Source organism: Mustelus asterias, chromosome 2, assembly GCF_964213995.1.
Source record: "Mustelus asterias chromosome 2, sMusAst1.hap1.1, whole genome shotgun sequence".
In the NCBI taxonomy this organism is placed as follows: Eukaryota; Metazoa; Chordata; class Chondrichthyes; order Carcharhiniformes; family Triakidae; genus Mustelus; species Mustelus asterias.
The window spans coordinates 56562505-56576732 of NC_135802.1; the positions used below are offsets into that span (position 1 = coordinate 56562505).

The following is a 14228-nucleotide window of genomic DNA, read 5'->3' on the forward strand; positions in this document are numbered from 1 at the left end:
GAGACACCAATGATGATTCTCCTTACAAAAGAGGGTTAACATCACGCAGATTCTAGTCATAAGATATTCATTTGTGAGCCATATACCGAAGGCATCACTCGAGGCCATAAATATGAATAAAAGTGGTAATCTGTAAATCAAAAACATTTTTATTTATTAGTCACAAGCAGGCTTACATTAACATCGCAATGAAGTTTCTGTGAAAATCCCCTAGTTGCCACACTCCAGTGCTTGTTCGGGTACAATGAGGGAGAATTTAGCATGGCCAATGCACCTAACCTGCACGTCTTTTGGACTGTGCGAGGAAACCGGAGCACCCGGAGAAAACCCACGCAGACATGGGGAGAACATGCAGACTCTACACAGACAGTCACCCAAGCCAGGAATTGAACCCGAATCCCTGGTGCCGTGAGGCAGCAGTGCTAACCACTGTGCCACCCAAAGGGGTGCAAGAGACAACCAAGTGGAATTGATGCTCTCTTCTTTTCTAGCTTTCTTCTTCTTTAATCCATCACTTCTTCCTTTCCTCTCTTTACCAGTCACACACCTTCTAGCTCTTCCAACTGTAAAATATATTGCCCTTTACAATGATCAAACGTGGTACATGATGTAGTGCACAGCTGTAGTGACAACTCTATTGAAGCTCGAATCCTAAAATGTTAATGTGACTTTCTCTACTATAATAAACACTGAGATAACCTCACATCCAAAATTCTTTTTGAGTTTTCTTATTGTCTCATGTAAGCTCACTGTGGTTCATATGGGCATGAGATCGTAGAACTGAGGCTGGGATTATGATTTTATACATGTCTCCTGATGAATGCCAGAGAGTTGCCTTACAGAATAATGGTTACTTATTGGCAATCATTAGTGAACAGTTCAGTCACCATGAGAACAGTACTGATACTGCCTACTGTCCGAACCAGCTCAAATCCTATTTTTAATAGTCTTGATTTCAAATCTGGTTTATTCCCCCATTAATATTTTCTCAACATTCGAGTAAAGTAACATCCTTCCAATAAGGTGAACATAAATTATGAGGCAGAAAATATATAGGGGATGCGGTGGCCTAGTGTTATTGTCACTGGACTAGTAATCCAGGGACCCAGGATAATGATGACCATGAAACTATTGTCGTAGAAACCCATCCAGTTCACTAATGTCCTTTTAGGGAAGGAAACCTGCCACCCTTTCCTGGTCTGACCTACATGTGACTCCAGATCCACACAGCGACGTGGTTGACTCCAAAATGGCCTAGCAAACCATTCAGTTGAATGGCATTAAGGGGTGCACAATAAATGTTGGCCCAGCAATGCCTACTTCCCATTAAGAAATAAAAAGATATATAATCATTAATGAACCTTCCTGTCCCAACAAACCAATTCCAGAATTGTCCATCCTTTTGTCTTTTTTTCAGCATAATTTCCCATGATTGATTGATAGAACCTTTAGCTGAATGCCTCTTTTGAATGTTACCCAACTGCATGAGGCTGTTGGTAGTCACCTTTACATTTATATAATAGGGAAGACTGGTACACACAATGAGAGACATTTCCTTTTACCTGTCAGACAAATTAACAAGTTTTCTTGATATTCCTTACAGATTAATTAATGAGTAAATTATTGGACCAGTTCAGGCTCCCCTTGTCAATTTTCTGAATCAGTAAAAGAAAACACATAAGTAATTAAATGGTAACTACACAGATAAATACCAGAATTAACTATCTGTAGGTAATTACAAGACATGACCATTGGTACACTAATTACAAAGATAAATCTGTACCTGTCTTCATTCTGTCAGACAGCATTTCCACGTGTGTAAACTTCTCTTCATAGATGGTTTTGTAGCCTCCAATAAAAGATAAATAAGACTTGGGAGTTACATAGGTCTGACGCCTAAACCTTTCGAAGTATTCAACACATTTCTCTGCCACAGTATCCTGAAATGTTCCCATAGTGTTCACAACACTCTGCTTAACATGTGGTGTGCACTCTATTCTATATGAAGCTAGGAAATGTTGAGCGACAGCCACAAGCGCATCTTTGGGCCAACGTTGAAACCAGTCCATCGTGCAACCAGAGATTAGTCCAGGAAATTTCAACGCACGAGTGCGGAATTTCTCTCCAACAGGAGAAAAACAAAGAATCACATGCAGATTGCTACGCACTCGTGAAAGGAAGTAATCGTACAGATTTTCAACAGTCGGTGGCCGTCTTGGATACTCCTTTTTCATGACTGGAATTAAGTCTTGGGTAATTTCATCAATTTCATCTCGAGCAAAGAGGTTTGAGACCTCACCCGAGGCCAGAACATTGTTCATATATTCCAAGAAGGACTCTTCCTTTATTTCATTGTCTGTAAATATGAATGCCACACCCATTCCTTTTTGTCCAGCTGTGCGGTACAGAATCTTCAGATCATCCATAAGATTACCTGTATTGTAAGTTCTAAAACATAAAAATTATATTTAAATTGTGCAAATTTTACACAGGAATTAAGGTGCCTTAACTATAAAGAATGTCTCAAGTCACTTCACTTATAGGCATATGGAAAACAGACACCAAAACCGAGTCACTACAAATGATTGGTCAAAGTTTTAGAGAATACTTTGTAAAATGAAAGATAGATCCAGAGATTAACAAAAGAAACTGCAGACGGCAATATCCAGACAGCTGAAGGCTCCAAACATTTATTCTACATCCATCTGCTATGTTTACATACATTTATATAATCAAGGATGGAAGAATGTAAAGGAGGAAGGAGTCTAGAGAAAATAAATAAGAAGTGGAAACAGCAGTATGTGAGTTAGGGCATTTGGAACCTTATCTTTTGGTCTTACACCAGATATCTATCGCTGCAGAATGTTTTAATGAAGTGTATGTACAATCTAGTCTGTAAATATTGGATGATGTGTTGAGTAGTTTGTTTTATGGAGCCAACCAGTTCCTGACTGTGACTCTGGGTAGAATTTTCTAGTCTTGTTTGCGGGTTTCATGGCAGGAAAAAGCAGAAAATTCAGACAGGGGCCAAAAGATGGAATCCCGCCAGCAGGAAAACAAGTTGGAATTTTCCCCCCACCACTTTCATGGCGGGCTGAGTGAGGGTTGGATTTCCTGCTGACCCCATGATGGAAACCGCATCTGCATGCATTAACATGCCATGAATACTCACCAAAAACGTTACTTCCCGGAATCCCCCTGTTAATTCCATACCCTCCCGTTGGGAAACTGGACCGGTCTCATTCACGACTGGACGTAAGTGACCTGCGGCAGTCCATCCTCATTTTGTTTGTGATGTCAAGCTGAGTGCAACATTCAGAGTCTACCCGCAACAGTGCTGCACTGGGTCCTCGGCGATGCCAGTATTAGCCCACCTTGGTGGGCATTTATGCTTGGGCTGCTCGTGGCGGGTGCCACGGGTGTTGAGCTGGGCTGCTTATCGTGGCTGTTGAGCTAATGTGGGATGACAACATTGTGTACTGTGGGCTTCAGGCAGCGCAGCACTCGAAAGCACTTGGCAAGCATAGTGACCTGGTTAGGGTGGGAGGGGGGACGGATGATGGAAACATGAGGGTGAAGGGGGCATGGTGGTGTTTGGAGGGGGAGTGGGGGGGGGAGGGGGGCGGGGGAGGGGGGTGGCTCGCAATGACCAGAAAAGGGAAGACTGGGAGTGGGGAAACTGGAGCCCAACATGGAACACTGGAACACAGATACAGAAATGTGGTGGATCGGATTCAGATTGCATGAATGTGAAGAGGTGCATGCAGACTCTGGAGTAGGAAAGGGGTTAGTGTGGCACAAGAGGGATGGGTTGCAGAGACTAATGGAGGGGAAATGGTCTTGTGGCCTGTCCTGAAGGAAGCAGGGACCAGAGTGAAAGACAGTCATAGTCTCTGGACTGGGGCGAAGAAATCTGGTTGAAGATTAAAAGCAGTCCTAGGGCTCTGCAGACCACTTTGTCAGGGTGAGCAATTAAGGCCGCTCTGGGGATTCACAGGCCATGCTACAGGGCTATGGACAGCACACATATCATCTTTCCATACCAGGGAGGGGCAAGGCCTGTGTGCTCAACGGGGATCAGGCATAGATTGGTGTCCAAGGTGTGGTCATAGTCTCACACTCGGTGAGGTGATGGAAGTGTTTGGATTGGGATTGAGCTGCAGGTGGGGTGGTCATGGTCAGGGACCGCATCTGCAGCCTGTAATTGGGGAAAACACAATAAGGGGTAGGGTAGCTCTCTTGAGGGGGTCAGGGTGAGCGGGTCACCCTCTGTATGTCACCATGAACATACCCTCATGAGAGGGAAGTTTGAGGTCCACAAGTGATGGGTTCAGGGAAGCGGGTAGGAATGCCCACCACAATAACAATGGGACCAAAGTTACATATGAACAAATGAATTAGGAGTAGGCCTCTTAGCTCCTCAAGTCTGCTCTGCCATTCCACCAAGCTGTGATACATCTGGCTAGGATGCTTTCAATGGTGCATCTATAAAAATTAGTGAGAGTCGCAGCGGACATGCCGAATTTCCTTAGCCTTCTGAGGAAGTAGAGGCGTTGGTTGGATTTCTTAACTATGGGGACCAGGACAGATTGTTGGTGAGCTGGACAGCTAGAAACCTGAAGCTCTCGACCATCTCCACTTCATCACCACTGATATAGACATGGGCATGTCCTCAACTAAGCTTCCTGAAGTTGATGACTATTTTCTTTATTTTGCTAACGTTGAGGGAGAGATTATTGTCGTTGCATCAGTTCACCAGATTCTCTATCTCTTTCCTGGACTCTGTCTAATCTAATCCCTGCTAATCCTGCCCAAAACTGCAATTAGTTTCCAGTATGGAAAATTCTGCTCTTTGTCCATATGTTCATAGAACTTCATAGAATCCCTACAATGCAGAATGTGGCCACTCAGCCCATCAAGTCTGCACCAACTCTGCAACAGAGCATCTCACCCTGGCCCATAGAGCAGATGTGATTCATCTGAAGTAGGATGTAAGTAATGACTGCTTAATTAGGATCCTAAACATTTTTAATTATGTTCATTTTATAATTTTCAGCTGTATTTACTGCTCTGGCTTCCCTGATAATCTTCTTCATTTCTCAATGCAGAATGACAGGGTCTCAGCATTAATAAATCTCAGTAGTTTTTTAGTTGAAATCCAACATTGCTTTATCACCTTCTCTATTTTAAATCATACTGACGCATCTACAAAAGAAATACAACACATCCTCCAGCATTTACATTGCACATTATGTCTATACTTGTAAAACTTTTCTTCAACCACATGTGTTTACATCCATTGTTTAGTACTGAGGCCAAAAGATATCAATGGCCAGGATAGAATCCACTATGAAGTAATGAAAGGAGATAATGTAACAAAGCTACTGGATTAATCAAAAGTGCTGCAAAACACTTTTACCTTGTGAGTACAATCTGGAAGCTTTGATATCCTGCAATAAATGATGCGAGTCTGGTAAGGCTCTGTTTTCCAGACCCACCAACTCCTACCAGCAAAGCATTTCCTTGTGGAGTCCGAATAACGCGGGATATCTTCATCAAATGTATCATGGCATCCTTTTAACAGCAAAGAGTTACATTTACAAACTGGAATAAATAAATTTACTGTGTATTGTCTAAAGTGGAAGCTAATAAAAGTTACATCCAAAATACTAATCCAACATATAGCAGCAAGAAAACATTGCCAGTTTTGATTTGGCAAGTAATATATTTTTACAGCAAGTTACTAGATAGATGGAAAAAAACAAAAATACACGTAATACAAAGAAAAAATGTAAATCCTAGAAATTTTAATCTGCTGGAAAAATGCATCATGTTCATCAGTGCCTGTAAAATGCAATGACAGATTAACATGTCTATTGTAAGGACCTTCATCAGGCAACTCATTTGTATAATGCCCCAATTAGTTCCAACCCCACTATTTCAGCCTCACCAGCAGCACAACAATGGAACTGGTATTTTAGCATAAAAGGAAGAACAAGGTCAAAAGAATATGAAACCCTTATGGTCATCACTGAAGCAGCTTATCTGGTATCCGTTTAACAATCATTAGTTCTCGGACATTCAGAGTTTGAAACTTAATGGAAACCTATTAGTTTGATCAGTGAGTGCAAAGATGTAAGTATTTCCAAGCGAAGAATAGTACTGTTATTGATTCTTAGTCTCTAGTCTCCACTATAGAGGATATAAATAATGTCCCAGAAACAGTTGTTAATCAAGAAATGGAAATCAGGAGGGAAGAACTCAGAAAAATTACAATCACCAGGGAAGTGGTACTGAGCAAATTGTTGGGGCTGCAGGTTGACAAATCCTTGGGTCTGGACGGACTTTATCCTAGGATCTTAAAAGAAGAGGCTAGTGAGATAGTTGATGCGTTGGTATTAATTTTCCAAAATTCTCAGGATTCGGGGAAGTTGTGATTAGATTGGAAAATAGCAAATGTAGCTTCTTTATTCAAAAAGGGAGGGAGTCAGAAACAAGTAAACTACAGGCCAGTTAGCTTAACATCTGTCAGAGGGAAAATGTTAGAAGCTATTATTAAAGATGTTGTAGCAGGGCACTTTGAAACATTCAAGGCAACCAGGCAAAGTCAACATGGTTTTGTACAAGGGAAATCATGTTTAACAAAGTTATTGGAGTTCTTTGAAGGAGTCATATGTGCTGTAGATAAAGGAGAACCATTGGATGTACTGTACTTAGGTTTCAAGAAGGTGCCACATCAACAGCTATTACGGAAAATAAAAACTCATGCGTAGTGGATAACATATTGATATGGATAGAAGATTAGCTAGCTAACAGGAAACAGAGAGTTGGCATAAATGGGTATTTTTCTGATTGGCAGAATGTAACCACAGGAACCAGCGCTGCGGTCTCAACTCTTTACAATTTATATAAATTACTTGGATGAAGGGACCAAAAGTATGATTGCAAAATTTACTAATGATACAAAGATAGGAAAGTAAATTGTTAAGAGGACATAAGGAAGCTACAAATGGATATAGATAGATATAGAAAGGAAAGAATCTGCCAAATGGAGTATAATGTGGAAAAAAGTGAAATTCTTCATTTTGGAAGGAAGAATAAAATAGAAACGTATTATCTAATGGTAAGAAATTGCAGAGCTCTGAGATTCAGAAGGACCTGGGTGTATTAGAGCATGAATCACAAAAGGCTAGGATGCAAGTAAAGCAACTAATTAGGAAAGCTAATAAAATGTTGTTATTTATTGTGAGAGGAATGGATTACAGAAGTAGGGAGGTCATGCTTCAGTCATACAGAGCACTGGTGAGACCACTTCTAGGCTAATACCAGGAATGGGTGGATTGTATTATGAGGAAAAATTGGACAGGTTAGGATGTATTCACTGAAGAGTAAGAGGGGACTTGATTGAAACCTTTAAGATCCTGACAGGGTGGATGTGGAGAGGATATTTTCTCTTGTGAAAGAATTTAGAACTAAGCATCACTTTAAAAATAAGGGGTTGCTCATTTAAGACAGAGATGAGAATTGTTTTCTCTCAGAGGGTCTCTAAGACTCTCGTCCTCAAAAGGCAGAGGAGGCAGAGCTAGATAAATTCTTGATTAACAAAGTGGTGAAAGGTTATTGGAGGTAGACAGTAGTGTGAGGCTGAGGTTACAATCAGGTCAACCATGATCTCATTGAAAGGTGGAGCAGGTTCGAAGGGCTGGGTGGTTTTGCACCTGATTTATATGTTAATATCAGACATCCACAATATGCATTACTAGAGGAAAAACAATATAAGTACCTTGAAAAACACCAAATCCATATTTGCACCTCTGATGGCTTCATTGTACTGCTCCATGTATATTTGAAGGCGTTCGGCCAACTGATCAAATGAGGGAATTGGCTCATAAATTTTAGGAGCTTCCAATTCCATATCATCTGGTTCATCTCCTGTGGGCTCCGGAGCATCACGTAAGAAATCAACAAAGAATGCTTCTTGCTGCATATTCGCTAATATAGCATCACCGTGATCCTCCAAAGTGGTCTATATGGGAATAAGATATTTTAATAATTTGATTTTAAAAATGGGTGAGAAATTAAAATTGCATTAGAAGGAGCTCTGTGCATGAGTCCTAGCTGGCCTGTGGCATGAACCAAATTTGACTTTGAGCCTCACTTAAGTGCTGTCAGTAGGCTCTGGTCATAAGAAGAAACCCTCCTTCAGTTAACTGGTTGGTGAAATTGACTCACTGCTCTATTTACCCAGTGCATGAAGTGAGGGTTTGGCAAACAGTGGCCGGGGTAGAGTGAAGTAGGGTACATGTTGGGTGGTATGGGTAGGGCTAGGTTCTCAAATGCAGCAACAATGGGCCAGAGAATTTTTCTTACCTCCAGGTCCACAAATGTAAAGACTGAAACATTCCTATGCGTCTCTCTGAGTGACATGTAAGTGGAATCTTTAGGTTTTCTGGTAGGTTGTTCAACACTGGCAGAAAGGGTCAGACCACACAGTACAAGTTCTGTCAATTTGTACCTGAATTTTGCATTTAGGGGCCTATACCTGTCATAGAACCATGATTTACTTATGTAAATCAGGCGGCACTGTGGCACAGTGGTTAACACTGCTACCTCACAGCACCAGAGACTCGGGTTTGATTCCCGGCTTGGGTGACTGTCTGTGTGGAGTTTCCCCATTCTCCCCATGTCTGCGTGGGTTTCCTCTGAGTGCTCCAGTTTCCTCCCATAATCCGAAAGACATGTTGGTTAGATGCATTGGTCATGCTAAATTCTCCCTCAGTGTTCCCAAACAGGTGCCAGAGTGTGGCAACTGGGGTTTTTTCACAGTAACTTCATTGCAGTGTTAATGTAAGCCTACTTGTGACAATAATAAATAAACGTTAAACATAAGATGGGCGCAAGTGTGACACACCGTACCCTGAAATTCAAAGACCGTTTGCTGATTTTACGTCGAGACAGTGTTCCTTCCCCATGAGTTTATGTTTGTTTTGATTGTGTCATAAATGATTTTCAAACTCTTGAACATAGTTATCAGACATCATCCCGCCACCTCCATATTGTTAACACTTTGCTTACATTGTAAGAACATAGCATAATGGTTTAATATAATTTTCTTTTCTGGCCCTGGTAAGCTTTTAAATATGGTTTAAATACCAATTCCTCACAAATTATGAATTAGTAAGAAATAAAGCACTCAACAATCTTCAGCTAAAACCAACATGAAAGAATCAACCAAAATATACGAGACATATGCTTTGCTAATCAGAAATGATTGTCGTGACACAAATGACATCAAACCCAACAGTGGACTCAAGACTGCAAAGTCATATTTCGGTGTTAGGCCCAAAAATAAAGCACTTCATCAAACTGCTTCACAGTGTGTGCTGATTTCTTACTTCAACAAAAAATTAAACAAAATATATTCTTAATATGAACACTTCTTTGTGGCACATCTGTTGCAATGAATTCCTTCAAAGAGCAAATAATAGTTATTCTAAATTGCGGAAATGGTCACTAAACGTAAAATAAATTTACAGAAATAGGTAAAGAAGCAACACAAATAATTTTTATAAAGTAATTGTTGCATGTATGATAGCAAAAATCAATTTTAACAACAAATGATATTCCCATTTTCCATTTTTAAACTCAATAAAAACCTAAGCATTTCAGATTATCAGAATGTTTAGTTCAGACAATTTGGCTGATTCTTTCACATTGGAATAAGTGAAGCATTGTTGCTTATCCACCTATTTTAATTCTCTTCGATGCATCAAAAACTTTGATATTAATATCATTCACTAACAAAGAACTTAACTAAAATGGTACCTTTATCACAAAGCACTGATATACCAGTCAGTTAATTCAGTTGGCTTGTTTGTAATGCAGTGACGCCTGCAGTGTGGGTTCAATTCCTGTACTGGTTGAGGTTATCTCAACCTTGCCTGAGGTGTGGTGATCCTTAGGTTAAATCAATACCTGGTTAGAGCCTCGGGTTAAGTTACTCAAAGGGGAGAGCAGTCTATGGTCACCTGGGAGGTCCACGTATCCGAGTGTTGTATCTATCGCTTCAAAAACTCTTTTGAAACAGATTGGGAGAAAAAATATTGCCTAACCTTTTTCACTGTATTCTCAAACCAGTCTTTATCCTGCTGATTTGTATATCTATCTGCAATAACACGAGTGCACTCATGCAGAAAAAGTGACACCATCACATCCGGAGACTGGCAAATTTCAGATGTGACCGTCAGGATTCCTTGCCAAATACGACTAAGATCACGGAGGTTAAATATATAATGGAATTTGGCTGGAGTGGGCAGCATCTGTAAAACAAAATTTGAAAAAAATAATCATATTAAAAAGTGACTGAAAACTGAGGATACACAATAAGAACAGTCAATCTCTAATCCACTCCATCACTGAAGACCTGCTAACTCTCCAGTGGCAACATGTGCCCTTCATATGCATGTTTTTCCTCTGGCTGTCACTGTCTTTTCCTCAAGGTGCATTTTCAATAATTTCACTCTTAACGCTGTTCCTTCTCTTGGAAGTTGTACCTTTTGCCTATCTACAATGACTACTCAAAAAATGAATGGGTAAGACACTGCAGAGAAAGACAGAATGGAGTAATGTTCTGAGTTTGCACCGGTGACAGGAACTCTAGCCCACTGACAGTACAGACTGAAAAATCATGAACAGTTTGATTGCTACTTTCCAATATGTCTTGGGGGTGGGTGAAGTTCCCTGCTGCCAACACCAATTCAGAAAATCAGTCTTTAATAACACCAAATTGCAAGATCGTGTTCTCAGAAGAATCAGGTTGGAGGTCAGTGTAATGGATTTGCAACCATTCCAATTTTCCAGCTATGCTGACCTGTAGATCTGATTCGCTGAACTGCATGCACAGTGAGTAAATGTTATGTAGTATAACAGTAATAATTCTGGGGGAAGGTTGGGTGTGGAGCAGAAGGGTTTTGGAGTTCAAACTCACAGGATATTAAAAGTAGCATCTCAAGTAAATAAGGCAAATTAAGATAAAAGTAATGTAATACTAGGTTTTATAAGTTAACTAGGTTCATAAGTTCTTATGAACTTATGGCAAGCGGTAGATCTTATAAAGATTAAGATGTAATTGTGAATCTAAGTACAATCTTAAAATGCCACAGCTGGAATACTGTGTGCCATTTTGGGCTCCATAACATACGAAAGGTAATGAATCAAGGATGGAAGTACAGTACAGTTTCACAGGAATGTTACTTGGTAATAGAAATATTGAATATAAAGAAAAGCTTGAAAAAATAAGGCTTAGTTTGTTAGAACAGAGATTAAGGAATGGTTTGATAAAGGTGGGGGTTTTGCTTTGGGTGAAATCAGGAAATTATGGTCTAAATGCACTGGTTAGGTTACAGTACTATGTCCACAAAAATTAATTTGCATAATCACAAATGTCAAATCATCCATGAACCAGGGTGGTAGAATATAATTGGTTCTCCTTCTTTGTTCCGTTGAAATATATTATTTGATCCATTTAAAGATGGTAACTTGGAGCTTGAAAATATTAATATCGCTGAAAATATATTTATTATCAAAAGTAAGCATTTTAATCAGGGTTTCTTGTCCAGCACCTATAGGTTTAAAATCAATTAAAAAGAATCAACGATTTAAAATTTAAAATCAATGAAAATGCCTAATGAGGCATTCCAGTTCTACTAAACGAGTTCTTACATTATACGTGTTTATTATATGTGTTTGGCTGAAAGCCAAGACTTTTAAAAGGATTATCTCAGCAGGACCTCTGCATTGACAAGTGGGGAGTACTATTGATTTTGCTTGATTGAACTTTAAGGGATTATAAGGTGTTCTTTCTGTGATCTCTTTTGTCAATGGCTTAATGTTTATTGCACAAAATCAAGAGGTGTTAACTGTTTGAAGTGTTATTGATAGTTTTCTTTTACAGAGTTGTGGCCAGAATTTTTTTTTCAAGGGGTTTGTGAATGGCTGTTTTTTTTCTGGGCAGTTCCACACATGCCATTGATGCTTTATGGCTGATTGGTTCTGTGCACAGTATATATGGGTGAATGAATATAGAAAGGCTATCAGTTAGCATAAGTTGGCATGGAGGGTATGAGGTTCCATGGAGCATGTGTAGGGTTATGAGTCAACGTGAGTTGGCATGGCAGATAGAAAGGGTCGTGGGATAGGTGGGGGGTCATGAGTTGGTATGGAAGTATGGGGAGTGAATGGGGAATATGAGGGGTGAGGGCCAGAGAGACTAACAGCCTTCAATATAACTGGGGCAAAATCCCAGAGAAGCAGGCGGGCCCCATATAGTCAGTCCACCTCAGCAATCCTCATGGCGGTCTACACTCTGCTTCCGGGGCCATGAGGCCCAACTCTATCCTGTCCCATCCCCACCCTGGAGCATAGGTTGTGACAGTCTACCAAGGCAAGAAATTTCCTCAACTTCAGCTATCGTCTCTATTTATCACAATGTACATTTACATCTTCATTGGTGACAGAACTTTGAGCTAATTTGGTGCTATGTTCTGGAATTTGCTCCATAAATCTTTCAATCTTTGTCCATCTATGAAAACATTCTTTGAAGTCCATCTTTTAACTCTATCTAATCTCTCCCTGGAAGAAGTCTCACAACACCAGGTTGAAGTCCAACAGGTTTATTTGATAGCATCTGATGAAGGGGCAGCACTTCGAAAGTTTGTGCCACCAAATAAACCTGTTGGACTTTAACCTTATGTTGTGAAACTTCTTACTGTGCCCACCCCAGTCCAACGCCGGCATCTCCACATCATAATCTCTCCCTAGCTCGCTTTGTGCTAATTTTCCTTGCGTCTATTGAGGTTGTAAATCTTTATGCTAATGATGCTATATAAAGGGGTGAATTTTCCTATCCTGCCCGCCACAGGAATCATGGCGGGCGGGGGAGAGGGGGGGGGGGGGTGGGTGGAGACCATGCCAAACTCCATTGACCTCGAGTGTGATCTTCCAGTTTTGGGGCGAGCGCAGCCGGAAAATCCCACCCATAGTCTGTCACTTCTGTTTCTATTGCTTCTTCTTAGTACTTCATAATTTTTTCTCTCCTAATTGTCAGCCTTAACCAACTGATTAATTGATCCACTCAGCTCCTTATATGCACCATTCTGTGATGTACTGCATGATGTTGGTATTTAACGTACCTTAATCTTGGTAGCCTGCCACAATTTGCGAGTTGTTGATACTAAAGCTGAGGCTAGCTCACAAACCTCCGCCGGAAAACCACGCTGCTCACAGAAGTAGCCACTTGCAATAGTTCTGAAGATTTTATCGATGGATGCATTTGATGGTAGTGTACAGTTATAAATTACAAACTGTCTTTTGAGACGTTGAGGGATGTCATTTCTGCCACCACCAGGATGAATCATAGCAGCAACAAACTGTACGTCAACAATGTTGGTGAACTCCCCAGGCTTCTCGAGATTGTAGAAACCTTTCTGTTCCATCAGCTGTCGAACAATCTCATTGGTTACCTGTTTAACAAGCAGAGATGCATCTTAAGCAAGTTCTGTACAAATCTGCTGAATGGAACAAAATTTCTTGTTTGCTTTAAAGATTTGTCAATTTTCTTTTCTTTATAATACATCGCAATGTACACAAAACAAATTTAGCTACCTTTAAATGCTTCAGTCACTGAGCTAAAGAACAAATTACCTGATCACCCCATTCATTGATCACAGGCATATTAATGTCATCAACGAACACTGTCATTTTTTTGCCACTGGGCGGGCCATACGTTGTACCCATCCGTTTATCTACGTAACTTTCAATGCTCCTTTGGAACATATTTGGCAGAGTGGCAGAAGAGAAGTTCAAACTTTTGGTCGCATGGACCTCTGGATCATATTTGCTCATGTAGCCCTGGGATTTAATGTACAATGCCCAAATTAATACCTCAAATACAATTCACAAACATAATAATCATCAGAGTATTACCGCTGCATGAAGTATAAGATCAATTTTCTCTGTCTATCCAAATATGTGGAAAAGTTCAATTACCTACGCAATGCCTGCCCCAAATGATTAAGGAGACAATTTTAGATTTTCATTACATTGGTTAAGTCTTTCTTAAAATATTCTTTTTGAATAATTTAAATGCCAAACCACTGTGGTAAACCACTGTTAGCTTATTGCCTGTGTGTGTGTGACATGCCTGGATACGTCACCTGCCGGCCCTTGCC

General features: G+C 40.3%; 1 protein-coding gene across 1 annotated transcript in view; it reads right to left on the reverse strand.

The window, feature by feature from the left end:
* Positions 1 to 14228, reverse strand: part of dnah5l (dynein, axonemal, heavy chain 5 like) — a 327807-nt gene that overhangs the window by 147866 nt on the left and 165713 nt on the right. Inside the window, exons 50-55 of the mRNA XM_078200347.1 lie at positions 13702 to 13908; positions 13191 to 13520; positions 10113 to 10319; positions 7784 to 8026; positions 5420 to 5574; positions 1784 to 2448 (exon numbers count right to left, since the gene is read on the reverse strand). Of these exons, the coding sequence (XP_078056473.1) occupies positions 1784 to 2448; positions 5420 to 5574; positions 7784 to 8026; positions 10113 to 10319; positions 13191 to 13520; positions 13702 to 13908 (1807 nt within the window). The remainder of the gene's footprint in view (positions 1 to 1783; positions 2449 to 5419; positions 5575 to 7783; positions 8027 to 10112; positions 10320 to 13190; positions 13521 to 13701; positions 13909 to 14228) is intronic.